The sequence below is a fragment of the Bombus terrestris genome, chromosome 10 (genome assembly GCF_910591885.1).
Source record: "Bombus terrestris chromosome 10, iyBomTerr1.2, whole genome shotgun sequence".
In the NCBI taxonomy this organism is placed as follows: Eukaryota; Metazoa; Arthropoda; class Insecta; order Hymenoptera; family Apidae; genus Bombus; species Bombus terrestris.
In genome coordinates, this window is record NC_063278.1 from 16,811,518 (window position 1) to 16,828,647 (window position 17,130).

Sequence of the window (17,130 nt, forward strand, 5' to 3'; positions counted from 1 at the left end):
GGCGGTTTATCTTCTTAACCGCGGCCCACGTTCTTCCGTGTAAAAGAAGGTCCAGGTGTGGAGCACGGACGACGCCAGACGAACCTAACGGTACCTGGCCCCTTCTACTTGTCTTGCTTCACAGCCGCTTCTACCTGACCTGATTTTCTGACCTACTGCCAACGGCGCCATCCACGCTCCCACTTACACACACATATCCCTCCTCTAATTGAATTACGTCTTTTTATCGATGCTTTTTGCTGTCTCTACCGGACCTGGTTTGCTTTTCCGGTGCGTCAGTTTTTGCGCCACCGTGACACATGTTTGACAAAACAACATACAAAATTGTAGATCTTGAACCTTCGCGATAATCAGATGATACACAGCGGACAAGAAAAGTATTTCTACGCCATTGCATTCGTTGCAGAATTTACGTGCTGATCGGAATAAGTCCAAGTTTTATTAAGTTTCGTATCATTTGGAAGTACTTTCGTACGACCGAAGAAACTCAATGCTGTGAAAATGAAATGTGGGACTTGACGATTAGACTGCTGATTGTCCTGCAAATTCATAGCCTTGTGAACGTAATTAAAAAGCTAGAGCCTCGATGGAAAATCGATTTATGTACCAAGTATCGCAGGAAGCACCGTACTTTGCTTGTTTTATACATTTTTTCGTGTACTCTGCATTTTGTGCAATTTTTCACTTCCACGTTTCTTATAAATGCATAAAAAGCAGTCTACTGATGACGATAAAACACTTCCTTGGAAAATAAGAGTATATAGAAATACTTTTTGCAGCTACTCTACATACAAAAGTCCATTCACCTAAACCAGTCGAGGCACAAACACTTCTTGAAACTGAAGTTGATGCAAATTAGGAGTTTACACATTCTTCTTCACTGCCTATGATTTCTCGTTCAAATAATAGGTTTTCCTATTGAGATAAGCGGATTCAACTGACAGGAATTTATTCATCCGGGCACTAATCAAAATTCTCGTATCGAAAATTTAGACGAACCAACCTGTACCGTACCCGTTGTAAGAAAGAATTATGCGAATAACTAGTAGGATATTTAAAATCCCCTGCAGAACTGTCCAATCTTTTGCGAGTTTCATTACGGTAATATAAAAGCAGGAATATCGCAATGACACGGTGCTCTGAGAAGGAAGTGAAAAAAATACCAGGAATACCAGAGAAATAGAAAATCGTACATACATAGAAACAAGTATAGGATGATATTAGATATTATGAAAACCTGAAATTCAAGATAGAATTCGAGTTAATTACACTAGGATGTGAAGAAGTTGTTAAACACGTTTCTTCCAGCGTCTCGTCAAGAATTAAAGATCCTGAAATAAATGCATCGAGAATTCATGCTTTTTTTCTAAATTTCTCTACGAAAGAATATCATAACACAACGTACGTATATAGCAATGCTACGATAATATAAATACAACGATGTACAAATTGTAGCCACATGTTTACACAACATAGAAGAACAAAAGAAACTAATAGGAAGGGTAGCACAACTAATAAAGTGTTTTTCCTAAAAAGCTGTTTCGATCGATGTATCAGAAGTTCAGTTTGGTTTAGGCAAATATTTCGACACTTGTATCATACTTATTCTGTCATGCTCTTTACAAATGAAATTTACGAGCAGAAAATCGTTCCATTGTCGGAACACTTTTGTCTCCTTGTTAGCTCGAGGATGGAAAGCTCTACCATGTTGTAAGATTCAATCATCTGTTCTTAGATAATGTTCAGTTTCTTCGGTACGAAATTACAGGGGAAAAATGTCCTTGTTTATTTTCTCCAAGTGCCATCTGTCTGTCTCTGATCCTCGGTAACTTTCTTAAGATGACGTAGGCTCGTGGAAACGGAAATCTCGTGTAATTATACAGAACATTATCTACGATTCGACGACCATACAGCGAGATTCTGACAACTGCGGAGTCGTCGTAGTTGCAATACAGCGAAGATCGCGCAATTATAGTCGAAACTGAATCACGACATGTTCGCCATCCGTGACAAGCTTTTGTGCCAGCCTTTGTCTCTGAAACTTTTGACTTTAGCTGGAACTTCTCATACCGCATTCAGGAAAAGCTCCTTTCCTCTGCCTCTTTCTTCTCTTCCTTTTGCCGTTAAGATTGCCTCGCTCGAAGCCCACTTTACCGACTTGTCAGCTAACTTCTACAACGTGACAAAGCTCCTGCATCTTTCACTTGTCTTAGTCAACTTCTCTTTCGTCCCTAACTTCATTCTTGTTGAAAAATAATATTTGAACTGCGAAAAATGATGGAAGCCGCGAAGAGATGATTATTATCTTTGGCAATTTGGAAAATAATCAGGCGATCGTTGACAACAGATAGACACACGCAGTTACGATGAAATGATTATAAAAACAAGCGTGTAAATCGAATTAGCGATGGTTCTTTTCACAAAATATAAGGAGAGAGCTTCGTAATAAACTGCGAACGAAAATTGGGCAATTATATACTGGAACGTTAAAAGAGACATATAAACATAGAAAGCATATAAAAATTTATAGCATTAGAGCTATAAGACAGAGAGATTAATATCAATTGAGTTAACATAACAACTAAATTAATATATATTTACTTCCACGAAACATCATGAATTTATCATTTTCAAAAGGCTTCTTTGAATCGATCAAGTTACTTCCTTCCCACTTATTTCATGTTAAAACGCTTCTTTCTAACCATTAGATGATATAGAAGTCAAAGAATCAACGAAAGTGGACCGATTTTATTTCCTACCCTTGAGATCTTCATATGAATTTCCATGTTTTAGCATTTACCAACGAAAACACATTCTCGAGTACGAGTTTTCCCACGAATAAATTCCTCGTTTCAAGACGTTCTTCAGATTCCTAGCGCAATGAAAATTATAATCGATCTATCGTCAAATTCTAATTTCAATCATCTTTCTTTAAACGCAAAACGAATTTCCCGTACCACGCGAACGATTGACATAATATTATCGAAGTAGTTCGATTAAACCGTCTTGCTCCTTTCTGCTAAACTAGCTAAATTCAGCGGATTCAGTTTTACACATAATTTCGTCTTATCGATATCTGTCCACGTGCAATGAAATGTGCACCAAACTGGCGACGAAACAAAGAGTTTGAAGATATGAAATGCGGAACACAGGTTTCTTTATCTTTCTGCCAAAGCGTCTCGTTTAATTTCTAAGCAACAGCTAGAGATTAGCGAAAATTCACGCTAACTCGTATAGGTTAGAATCCGATAACGTCCGTAGATTACATTATATTCCATTTTCGTGGCAGTCGTACGTGGCTACGTGGTGCCCTGTGTGCGACAAACGAGTAAGCAACAGAGGAAAAGACACGAGCGGGCTCCTTGCGCACATTCGTAAATCTCATCCGAAACGTTCTAATCAATATTTAATTCAGGTACCAACTGCTCTTAAATTTGTCACAATGATAACAATAATTTATTCGAATCCGACGAACTTTCTTCATTCGCTATCTTTCTGTTACGCTTTGGTTAAATTCTCGTATGGTTACTATAAATCGATAAAGTGAACGATAGCGTATATTTTATCTTTGATAAGTTGAAGTAAAGATAGCGCAGGACGTTCAATTGACAAATAAGTTAATAAATTTAATAAATAAATTAGAAAACAGGGGAATCAAAAGTGACACCTAAACAAACATCAGCTTCGAAGTGTATCGATACCACGGATTCCAATACTAGGAAGACCGAACAGCGAAAAATTTATGCCACTCGTGGTACGTTCACACAATTCATTAAAGGACAACGTTGCATTAACGGTAACATGTCATTTGTAATTTCTTTTCAGTCGATTCTTGTTATTCAACTCTGTCAAATCGATATTGTAATTGTAAGAAGAAGTTCTAGAAATCGGTACAATATCTTTTTATTCTGCTTCCATCTAGATCCTACGAGTTTTAAGAAAGTTTGAGGAAATTGAAATATCTTACAGCAACAAAGAAAGAACTATACCTCTTCACATTATACAACTTCTTTTCGTATCTCTGATTTTTAATGATCTTCTGTATCGTATCTATTATTCTGATACATTCTTTACATCTTGAAAAATTATTAACTTTGTTTATGTGGCTTTGATAATGTTGCACGCACACTGCACACGTTTACACGTTATTTCATATTATTTGGCTTTAATAGCTTAAACATCGATTGTTCTTCGCATAAATCGAAGAAATGGTCCAATTGTGTTTGATATTCTTGCACAGTGGACACGTGGAAGTCGCACGACGAGAAGAAGCTTTGCCCTCGATGTCAAAAGGAAGCAATACCGACCCTTCATGCTCGGGGAGACAAGTTGACGACCTCGCATATTGGAGCCTTATGTCTTTTAGGGTAGGTGAAATATTGCAGTCAAATATTCCGACATGTAGAAATCTAAAGTTTATTCCCTTCCTCCATATTTCATTTCTCCCGATACTATAAGTAATGCTGTAATATAGTCACCGTTTGATAACTTCATATACGACAGTGAGTCGTTCAACTGTAGGGTGAGTCATGAAGTCTATCGCGAGTTACTTATAACATCGAAAGACACGAAGAATCGTACCATCAAAACATGTAACGCTATATAACTCGAAAAACACTTCAACGTACGTGCATTGGTTCTTATCTGTTGAAGTAATTACTTCAAGGAAAACTCTACATTTTTATTTATGTACATTCCTGACCTGGAGACTGCTATTACCCAGAAATATTTTAAATAAGGAGCAGTGCATATTATTGTACCTTTGAATATATATTATGTTTTGGGTTGCAAGGTCTAGGAACAAAGTAATTAATAAACAGATTTCTATTTATGCTCCCTGTAGCCTCTAGCCAAAGCTATAAGCTTAACTTTTTTGGTAATGTCCTTTTGCTATAAATATATGAACCTGCTCCCTATCATTCTATTGGCTAACACATTTGTAACACTAGGAGAGTAAGGATCTGAATCAGCATAAACTTATACTTATACCTTTAATTATTTCAATATACTTTTCTATTACAAATTCATCCACTCGTTCTTCAATCAATCAACCTCAACCTCAACACTATCCATAAGTATCCAGACACTTACATATTTGCAAATCTCGCATAATTACCTTACTTCAATTTCTTTTGTAGATTTATTACGTTGTCCTACGATCTTGATGTTATCTTTGCACGATATCGAGTAATATTTGTTGACGAATAATACCATAAAGTTATTATAAACGTAGGTAAGAGAAAATGTGCATATATGAGATGATAAAAAATAAGATTTGAGATTATTCTGTTATCCGCCTGTTGATTTTTCTTTCTTCATGGTACAATCTATTTAATACCTTTGGATGAGATTTAAAATTAATAAATATGAGAGCAGGCGTTCGGATGATTTTAGCTCACTTATCTTCATGACAATTTTACCGACATTATTTGTTAATTAATAATAAAGTTAATTCATAACGATAATGCAATGCTAGTTGATATTATGCAAAAATAACATCAAGATCGTAGGAAAACTTCATATCTCGATGAAAAAGCGAAGTATTGAGAAATTAATTATCAGATTGTGCGGCAAATATTGACACTTGATACCAAACGACAAAAATGAAATTTGAAGCACTCGTTGATGTAACCAATAGTTTACTTACAGGAAAATTTAGGTGGCAGAATTAAATCACTCGCCCTGTATACTTTGAATTTGTCCTCATAAGTAGGTTACAAATTTTTATATACAAGTTATAATATTTAAAATTAGAATTACCGATAATTAACACGGAACTATTTCTACCAAAATCAATCAAGATGACTGGTCCTTAAAAAATACGTAATAATAGAATATTTTTATATTTATTGATTTATTACTTTCTTACAGTAGCAATTCCATGTTATGTAGTACATTTTCGGTATTATTAATCCATCTATGACCATGATCCCTAAACGAGGATTGACACATTTATAAAATTGTAGAACCAGACGTTTTTACTGGTGTGGCATTTCTAGCGTTAGCATCTAGCGATCGATCCGGAATTTTCCTGATAACTGATATCATCATATCGAATGATCAAAGCAATGATAATGGCAAGTCGTACAAAACAAGGAAACTGGTTAATTGGGGTTCGATAAACAGATTGCAGGACCCTTTTACGCTTTGATAAGCACCGATCATTTTGACTGGTATTGGTATAGGTAGCCTTGATGCAAAATTATTTTCAGTTTGAATACATAAAAAAGAAAATAAAATTCATTATATTATTCTTTTAGTTATCGTTGCGAAAGTCATTACATGATTGCGGAAAAAATATAACATGAAGTAGGAATTTGAAAATGGAATTGTAAAGCCAGTCAATTTGACTGATGTGGTAGTTCTAGCGTTAATAAATTGAATCCAACTTCTGTCTAAATCTTACGCTTTAAATTGCCATTATACAAATACGAATTTACATAGATATCCGCAGTCTACTTGTAAGTTTCGTATCGAGGCTACAGTTTTGTGTAAATGTCTAGTTAAAATCAATTATTAATGCAAATGAATGAAAATTAGTTTAAATTCGCGTACAACAATGTTCACTTGTCACTGGTTTTTCGGAGAAAAGTCATCCATTGCAATTTACGCGCAATTATTAACAACAAATAATATTATTTACTCATTTTTATTTAATTTTGATATTATGGAACTGATGAATTCTTCAAAGATTTGATCTCGAAGCTTTACAACTTCAAAAATTACTTTGTTCTTAACAAAATATAATACGCGATACGTGACTACTTAAATAGACAGATCATTTACTTACTTATTTTAATTGTAGCCATTCTATGTGTGTCACAGTTAAAACTATAATTACGCAATTATAAGTCACACATACTTCAACTGATTTCCCATTAATTTAATGTTAATTTCCAGGATTCATTTTTGAAATTTATAAAATATGCAAATATTTAATATTTATTCACAGAGTTCAGTATTTAAATTTTCAAAATATCGGAATTTAACGTTGATTCAAGAACTCCATTTAAATTACAATATACCAACTTTTAAATTAATAATTCTTTAATTTTAAATAGCCACTTCTTTGTACGAAGATGTTAAAGAAAATCTAAAACTGTCTTCGAATAAAATACGTCACGCGATTAAGAGCGCGTGTTCGATTCAACTAATTACACAAACTGGAAGAACAAAATTTTGCATTGGAAGAAATTTGAAATTTCCTCATTCTTACTTTTTTCCATATTCGTCTTCAAGTTCACCCGATTATAAGATATCGTGTTTCGAGACATTATAACTCAAAAATACCAGTATTCCCATCGACTTCGTTATACCAATTAACGAATTAAAATCGTTTCTTGATGCGTATGAATGGCGATTATTCGGGATTTAAAGCTGACAGATTTTTGGCTGGTGTACAGGTAACCAACATTAATTTTACACTCGCTGTCTGCTGGTTCAGCTTTCCGCGTCAGGATAAAAGATTAATGAGTAAACTCGAAACTTCAACCGCGGCTTCTTCAATTTAATCGAAAATTCATCGCAAATGCTCCATAAATAAGCGAGCTCCATAGAAGAACGTACAATCTCAGAAACTCTAATTGATTTAAATAAAAGATACAACGTACGTTTGCAAACGAGAAAACAGGGATTAGTGTGGATTGAAGTTTTACACATGGAAATAAAAATCTTAATAATGTTCCTATGTCTGACGATAAGTAGAAGAAATTATTCGATCATCGCGGTAGGAATGACTGATGAGTACATTTTTGTTAACTTCCTGCTCTTAATGTCGCTTTACGAACAAAAAGAAGCATTTTAATAGGAAAGGACCATTCTTGTTGACTTTTTGCTCTTAATGTCGCTTTATGAACAAGAAGAGGCATTCTGATGGTGCAGTGCATTTTTGTTGACTCTTTGCTCTTAATGTCGCTTTACGAATAAAAGGAAGTATTTTCACAGTAAAGTATATTGTTGTTGACATCTTGCTCCTAATGTCGCTTTTTCAGTAAACAGAAATATTTTCATACGACATAATTGAAGATGAAAAGACCTGCCACGTTCAAAAATGTAATCCTTTGGAAAATAACTGACAAATTGACCAACATTTTATCGTAAAGAGCGAAAGATGTTTTAATATCTTCAATTTTATCTTCTTATCTATTTTTATCTGTTTGAACTTACGAGAAGTATTGCTTTTAGAAACACGAAGAGAATGAAAAGGCGCGTGTTTATCCTCAGAACCAAATGAAAAGATACTTTTGATAACGTGAAATTCACGACATAGGATTAATAAGAGATATTATTAATCAAATTTCACATTTATTATGAAATAATTTATTGAAATAATAGTATTAATGACAGTTCCCATTTCTTTGTATCTTCTACCGAATTGTAAAACCGTTCCCTTAGAGAAAATGGAAAATATAAGCTCCTCGCTTATCTTACTTTAAAAATAATTTTACTCCACGTATTATTAGGTTGTTCGAAAAGTGTCTTTCTTTTACAACGATGCATCTTTATACAAACATGAAACCTAATCTGTCGAACGTTGTGATCTTTATTTTGATAGAACAAAATGGACCATACGTAATTCGATAAAATAATATAAAACGAAAAATGTTGTGCTGCATCCATTATTTCCTTATAAAACGAAAGAAACTTTTCGGACAACCTAATACATAGCAATTCATGACACAGGTGTTGGCCGCTCTGCTTCGTACCATTGATAATGAAACGCTCGAAGAAGGTTCGCATGATCTGCCCTCTGTGCGGATACACGTACGGCAGCTTTCAGTATAACAATACCGGGTTAGCACCATGCAAAACAGATTCTGAAGACTCGCAAGCACGACTTTCATCCCCGCCGAGAAGCTTCCGTTTGTACACGGCGAAACAGAAATATAAAAATTGATGGCAAATGTGTATTCCCATGAAAAATTCGTGTATGAAAATATATATTGTAATTATATGAAATAATCCTTTTTCTAATAAACAGACTGCGGATGTTTATGCATTTTTATGTTCTTGTCAATACGTCTAATGAAATGAATATAGTGAACCGAGAATTGGTTGTTTTTATCAAAATAATTGTTATCAAGACTGTAAATATTTCTTTAGTTTTGAAGATTTACCTTTATAACTTTGTAATTCCATCAATTATTATGGAAGTCAGAATATCTTTTGACATACACACTGTTAGGTGTATTGAACCTGGCATTGTGAATTCCGAGAATCTAAGTGAAATTATTAATGAATTTTCGCATTTTTGATCTGCTGTATCTCAGAAACGAATAATTGTCAGCACAACTTGAAAGTTTGTGGTCATCTATGTTTCATAGTGAGGAATCATTTGGCTCTAATGTTGAGCATTATTGAATAAATTTTCATTCAAATAATTATTTAATTACAGAGTCACTTGTTGTTTGAGATTTCAAGTAAAAAAAGGAAATAAATTATTTGTTATTTGGACAAGTCTAGATACATTACTCAAAATAATTAAATTAATTGTTATTTACAAATGGTACAATTTTATTCTTGATTTATTATATTTGTTTATTTTTATTTATCATCTATTGGTCGTTATACAAATCTATTTTTGCAGAAATATAACATTCTAATCGGAGAGATTGTTGTGAATCAGAATGTGCAATTTTAACGTTTATTAACCACAACGAACACGCGAAAACCAAATAGATTTCGCACAACTTTTGCGAAAAGCGAATAGTTTTAAAAGCAAGTGAAAACCATGTGGTTTCTTTATTGAAAAATAATCATATTAATTTCACGACCTTTTTCATCGTGCAAAATGAAACACATAAGGCAAAGCCAAAACCTATTTATTTGTCTATCGTCGTTTGTTTCTCAATTACATGAAAATAAAAGGTAAAGTTTTATTCCCAAATAACAAACAAATTATTTTTGGCATCGAACGATTTTTATTCAAACAAACAAATTTGATTCTTATTCGCAACTAAGATATTATCTCAATTTGTTATTTATTATCCCATAGGCAAATAAAATTTTACATACAACGCAGTTCGGCGTAAAATTCAGTTGCGAAGTCGTGAAACTAAAAATAGGCGATTTCTTGGTTCGCTCCTTCTTTCATAAATCGTCTGCTTTGAATATTTTATATATTTTTGCATATTGTGTGCATTGTGCGCATCCTTGCGCCTTCAAATTTCCCCTAAATGCACGAAAACGCTCAGTTTACTAATAAAACAGATAAACACGGTTAGAAAATAACACGTTCCTACGAAAATAATTCGCAAAAGTTCGCAAAGTACGTACTTTCCATGCGCATGCATTATTCATTGTCGAATAAAACGCATGTAAATTGCGTCGTTGAAACTGCTTCTACTGATTTAATCATATTAAATAATGGCGTTTCGTTTACGGTTGGCAAATTAATTATAACTGGTAATTATCTTCGCTCATTGTCTGCTGTGCGTTACAATAGTCTTCATACTTATCGCAATGCAATCTGTTTACATAAGTAAGGATTCTTTAAGTAATTACTTATACGGAGGGTATATCAACAACTTTTTACGTAACGAGTTGGAAAACTAATAATTACTTTAATCGCCCATTAATATTCGCTATAACTATGAAGCAGAAGCAAGGCAGATGCATTCGTGACGTTGATGAACGTTCGTAGCAGCTCGTGCTGATATGATTGAACGTGGCTTGGTTCGTCATAATAAAGTAAAAATTTTACTGAAAATTAATGAATTTACCGCAGAAATGTTTTGCATAAATTTAACGAAACGACGAATTATTAATTTTCATATTAAACGGTTATTATCATATTAACAAACATTTTTCCCAATCCATGAAATTAAGTATATGCAAACACGTTTTAGAAGAACCTGTTAATTTTGAATAGAAAGAATTTAATTTTTCTCTTTGGTTATAGATTATGGTATATACACGTTGATCAAAATAATTAAAGGATTGTTTCCAGCGTTATTTTCAATACTTGTGTCTATATACACAGCATGCACTGGAGAAATGTTTTGCATAAATTTAATGAAACACCGATTAATTTCAGCATTAAACAGCTATTATCATAACAACCATCTTCTTCCAATTTATTAAACGAAGTAAATGCAAACGACTAAAAAGGTCTTTTAGTCTCGAATACGAAATAATTGTTTGATTTTTCTCTTCAGCTTTAGATCGTAAAATATGTACGTTGCTCAAAGCAATGAGAGCATTGCTTTTAGATTTTCAGTGTCAGGATTGTTACTCTCAACGCTTGTGTTTCATGTTCCTTTTAAACGATTGTGCAAAGTTACAATCGAATTACGCCATAAATTATAATTACAAAGTGCTCCAATTACACTCGTGATTACGGTAATTAGCAATCGAATTAATTGAAAAATTTGAATTACGTAGTTCAGATTACAACCAGATGAATGTACAATGTGATTGAATTACGTAATTAAATTAGGGTGTAATTCAAATAACACAACCGTGTCCTAAAGTCAATCTTAATCATTTTAAGCATTAAAAATTAAGCATTACGAATAACACGTCGATCTATTACGCTTATACAACGCCGTGTCTATTTCGTTGGCAAAATAGGATTATCCATATTAACAACCGTCTAATTCTACTTTTAAACGATAGTTATTTCAAAATCTCCAAACGTAAGAAGTTACTGAAGAAGATCTCAAACAGAAATTCACGATGCAATTTTTATTTGCTTCGTCCAAGTTCAATTTCATAAAGCTTAGGATAAGACAAGTACGAAGTACTTAAATGCGTGTGTTTAACGTCACAAGCATCTAGGAGCTGCCTTGGTGAGAATTGACGCAATTGATCAAGACGATCGCATTGATGCAAGATGACTAGAACAATAGTTGCTTGGATATTTCTGTGTATTTCACGTTTTCGTTTATTCCATTCACTTTTACGTTTATTGATATGTTTCGTTAATCAACGATATTCTGAATACATTTCTCTTTACGAAAAATCATTCACATTACATGTTACACACATATGTGCGCGTCGCGTATACGTATACGTATGCAGCATCGATTTCTACGAGGTTCAACGGCCTAATATCCTTATTATAACCCTTGCATTATGCTTCTGAAAAGAAGCTAAGCTTCGCTTATATTTAATCCTTTGATTTTTGTTTGAGAAAACAAGAACCTATTCACCGATAGTTGTAATTAATTTTATATTAATAACATCAATTATTTGTACATAGAATACCAGATAGCATAGTTTAATTGATTAAAACGCCCAATTAGCAAACAGGAAACCTTCAGTGGTTTAGGACACATATACGACAAACACAAGCGTACCGTACATTGTAAAACGTCGAAGGAATGTTACTTTTATTAAGTAAACTCGAGCAGGCGCTCTTTTATTCTTCATTCATAAGCAGAATATCGATTTAATAACGGAAACAGTCAGTCGTTCCCTCAAAGTAGTTTCCTTCGGCAGACGTAATTAAACGATCAGACAACTGCTATGCGTACGTGTAGAATTTCAAAAATGAGTTGTAAATAAAGAATACTGAGCGAGGGTGAAACTAGAAGTGGACAGTAGCCAAGTATTTATTAAAATGTTAAGGATATTTCTAAGAGACTTCGTCGCACAAGTTACGTGAATATCGTGTAAATAAGCATGTATTAAATCATCCCATAAGTTCGTTCCGTTTTTCGAGCGGTTATATATGTTAAGATTGTTCACATACCTTTCAGTTTCATGAAAAAATGTAATCCCCCTCTTGTTGTACAACTTCTTCCCATTTTTCAAGTGCATTGGTCCCTTATCGCCGTATGTTTATAAATCGACGCATGAAATGTATACACAAAAGTCGGCACGAGCTTATGGGATGACCTAATACATATGAAGGAACATAAAATGACAGAATGTCCTTATATGTCATAGGATGTCTATTTTAATTGAAGATTCTTTTACATTTTTGGCTCCTCGATATTTCCTATTGCAATTTTAATATCGACTATTATATAGCTACAAAATGCCAATATGAATAAGGTCAGATCGATTTAACCGGAGATTCTTTTACACTTTTAGGCCCTAGATATTTCTCATTGGAATTTTAATATCGATTATACAGGGTCGAGAGGGACCCAGCAATGTACAGATTAAATGTCTAGCTATTACGTCAATTAACACACAAGCGGAGATAAATTGGAACTGGTGAATCGTGTCGTGAAACAATTACCATAAATCTCGTTTATCGATTTTAAATTTATGACTGTAATTGGCACAGCCAATGTAGATAGAAGATAGTGTATGATTATAATATCGAATATCGTTGCTATTCGTCTCGGTTTGCTAATGCGATTATATGTATCAACACATTTCGTTTAGTATCCGTGAATTCGCATTAAATTTTATTTAAGAAAGGAATAAATATAATTTTTATCAAATGATATCCTTCTTTTTTATAGAGCTCTTTAAGAAATTTGTATAGATTGGCACTTAACATACTCAATGTTGCAATGTTGTAAAATCGAAGAAGGTTGCTGGTAGCGGAAATCGATATTTCCGTAGCCGATTTATATATTTCTACAGTCGATTTTCTATACGTATCTATTTATCCACGCTTCGTCCGTAAGAAAATAAGAAATGTGCATCTTCCACACTGCGTATGCTAATTAAGATTAATATATCTTTTGACGTAATTTCTTCGAATAATTCGAGCAGTGATGTAATTACGAATATTGCGTTCAATTTGCGAGCACTTTACGCGGATAACGAAAACAAAGAAGTTCGTATATAGAATAATTCTAAACTCAATTTAAAAATTTGCCATAATATTAAAACATAAACTAACAAAATTTTTTATCTCATTATAATATAATACATAATATAATACAGAATTGAAGATACAATAAGCAAAAGCGTTCTTCTTTCGAAGACTAGAAAAAATTAAATTCCCTATTAAAATTGTGTTTTTGGCTGTGAAGAAAAGAAACTCAATGTCAATTTTGCTACGTTTTCGTTCAGTATTTAACGAATTTCTCTATTTTCCATTACTATTATACTACTAACGTTACCAGAGCCGATCAAATGACCGGTCTGAAAATTTAATTTGAGGTTGTACATTCACCGTTACTTCTTTTGTTCGTCTAACTTTATGTGAATCCTCATATTATCTGATTAATTAATTTCTCAATTTTTGTCAATACAAGAATACACATAAAGTTGGACGAACGAAAGAAATAACAGTGAATGTGGAATTTCTAATTAAATTTTCAAACCGCTCATTTAACCGGTCCTGGCAAGATTAGTGTTAACCTGCCAGGTACGCTATTCAATAATTTATTCGAAGTTTCGTTTCGAACGTCTACCCACGCGCATTTCATTCCTTTCAAGATTCAACGATATTTTCTATACGTGGCTTCTCCTGATCGTAAAGTTTCCTCGCTAGAATTCCCCACAGGTTCGCGATCGAGTTCAGATCAGGATTCGATGCTGGCCATGGTAACAATTCTATTTTAAAATCACTTTGTTGTAACGGTGACTGTATGAATAGCAGCATTGTTTCGTTGAAAAATTGTCTTTTTGTTTTCTATTTCGCTTATGAAACGCAATGGTTCGCCATGTAACGTTTCCTCGTATCCCATAGCCTTCGATCTACCCTTTGTCCTGAAATATCTAGCCTAATCTACCTCAAGACAATTTTCCGTGACATATCCAGACAGGATCAGTGGTTTCTTCGAGATACCGAAGAAATAATATCGAAAATGTAGCTGAGTGTATAATCCCACCATCCACCATCGGTTCTACCATCGGTATAATTCATATTTGTAAATATGCTACGAGTAGACGTAGAATAGGACGATCTACTTGTCCACTATTACATTCCATTATAAAAACTTCTATATTCTTTTTCAGTTACACTTTGTCCTTCGCTTTGTTTCATTTAGCCGTTCGTTTTCCAGTTTCTTATAGCTTTGACATTCTGCAGCGAGCTCGCATTAAGAACTTGCTCGTAATCCTCGTTCTCATAAACCTCATCTTCCTCTTTCGTTTTCTAAGTATTTTGTCCTTTAAATGTTTTTCGTGTTTTCTTTTTATCGCTCCTGTTATTAACTTCCATTATACGTTTTGTACCTTTTATTCCATTTTTACGTTTTTAATCAATACTTTATATTTCTCAGTATTATTCCTCTTTTAATATTTTAATCCTTCGCAGTGTTGTCCTGCTTATTTATTTCCCCACTTTCTTTTACATCCTTGTCATCTTCCTCGATACAAAAATCTTTAATACGAGTCGCGCTATCGTGTGCGTTAAATAGTCAGCTGTACATCAATTTCCCAAGAACCGACGTATTCCTTTTGCAGAAAAATTTGCTTCACTGTCGATAGCCATTATTGACGAGGGGAATTTCATTTCGATCGCATATAATGTTTATCGACGAGAGAAATTTCAATTTGATCGTTCAGAATGGCGTAAAGTGTTGTTTCGCGTTCGACTGAAACGATTCTTCGCGTCCGCATTAAAACTGTACTGTGTTTTTGCTGCACTGAAAGAAAACGGCAAATAAAAGCAAAGGCGATCTCTCCACAAAACAACTCTGATTCATTAAATTGAATTTTAATTTGGACTTTTTATTGTAAATAGAAAAATCAATAAATACGAATTCCTACCGAATGAAAAGGTTTTTTCGAAATTCGCACTGCTCCAATTTATTGAATATCGAAGCGCCGAATAATTTTCGCTCGAATTTGATATCGTTCGTAATTTGAGCCAAAAGTTATACTATTCGTAACGATGAAATATAAACTTCAAAAGCGAAAATCTAATCCAAACCAAATCAATGTTTTCCTCGTCGACAACTACTATGTGTCGTATCGAAATACAATTTCTCCTATCGATGACTGTTACGAGCTATCGAAATAAATTTCCCTCGTCGATAATAGTTATAGGAAATGAAAAAGATTTTTCGGCCACTCGGTACGATTGGTCCGCAAATTCGTGCGGTTCTAATTTCATACCGTGTATTATTTCGTAACAATTGGCTGACTGTCATCTATGATTTATACGTCATTCGGTAGCTTTTGTTTTCTTCTTTCACGTGATCCTATGCTTTTCCGTTCTATGCCGATGATAAAGCGATTAATTGTTCAAAAAGCACGGAGATTAGCAAAAGACGAGCATTTCCGAGGTGTTTGCAAATTTGACAAAAACGATGCTTCAAAATGTCGCGTGGCAAGTTCTCCGCCATCCTACTTACCGCACTTCGCTCCAACCACTTAATTATCATTCCTTTTCCCTTCAAGATGGTTGAAGTGGCGTTTCCTTCCACAACGACGCGGAATTCCGAAAATGACCGAAAGATTGGTTCGCTTAAAAAATCGCGGAGTTCTTCAAGCGGGCAATCGAAAAATTACCGGGACGTTGGCAACAAATTGTAAATAACGGAAGAAAATATATCGTAGATGAATTTGTATTAAATATTTGAAAAAAGTGGACATCTTTTTACATTCAATAACACAGCCGCATCTTATAGACCAACGCATATATGTGTCGGAGGTGAAAGGACATCGGGGCCTTTCCTTTGGAACATTTGGAGAGGTCCCCAATACTTTAGTCTAGACTTTTTATTATAGCTGCACTTAAATAATAAAACTGAGGAATAGTCGTTTATGTTCTAATCCGAGTATGGGTGCCCGAGGTTTATGACAGTGGGCTTGGGCTCGAAGTGACATAACAGGTCGCTGAACGTAGCCACGGTCAAGGGAGGGACATGTACCTAACAGAGGTATGAAATAATTATATAGTTCTCCTTAAAAACAAAGATTGACTCGAGAGGTACGGAGAGCAGTATATAGGGGCAGTTACACTTGGACTGCGATCCAGTTCATTCAGATAAGTTCTACTTGTACGTTGAGTCACACTCGGATCGAATATCACATCGCATTCGTCATCCCGTTGGCCATGGATTCGTTACCGAACCTAAATTCATTGTCATCGACATCTGGATCATCCAACCGTCGTTATTACTTGTCACATTCTGTAATAATCACATTTGTATCAGTAAATATCATCTCTAGTACATCACAACAATGGCCAATTCACGTGAGGGTTCACATATATATATATAATTATTATCAATATAATAATTATTATAATTATTATTAATAGAATTATTA

General features: G+C 34.1%; 2 protein-coding genes across 2 annotated transcripts in view; one reads left to right on the forward strand and one right to left on the reverse strand.

Moving 5' to 3' along the window:
* LOC100648870 (CCR4-NOT transcription complex subunit 6-like) overlaps positions 1-17,130 on the reverse strand; it is a 412,731-nt gene that overhangs the window by 232,038 nt on the left and 163,563 nt on the right. The gene's annotated exons all lie outside the window — the stretch shown is intronic.
* On the forward strand, positions 3,135-8,990 carry LOC110119614. The gene is made up of 5 exons (XM_020864959.2): positions 3,135-3,152; positions 3,290-3,415; positions 3,643-3,754; positions 4,241-4,367; positions 8,683-8,990. Exons 1-5 carry the CDS (start codon positions 3,135-3,137, stop codon positions 8,894-8,896), a joined length of 597 nt encoding a protein of 198 aa, XP_020720618.2. The 3' UTR covers positions 8,897-8,990.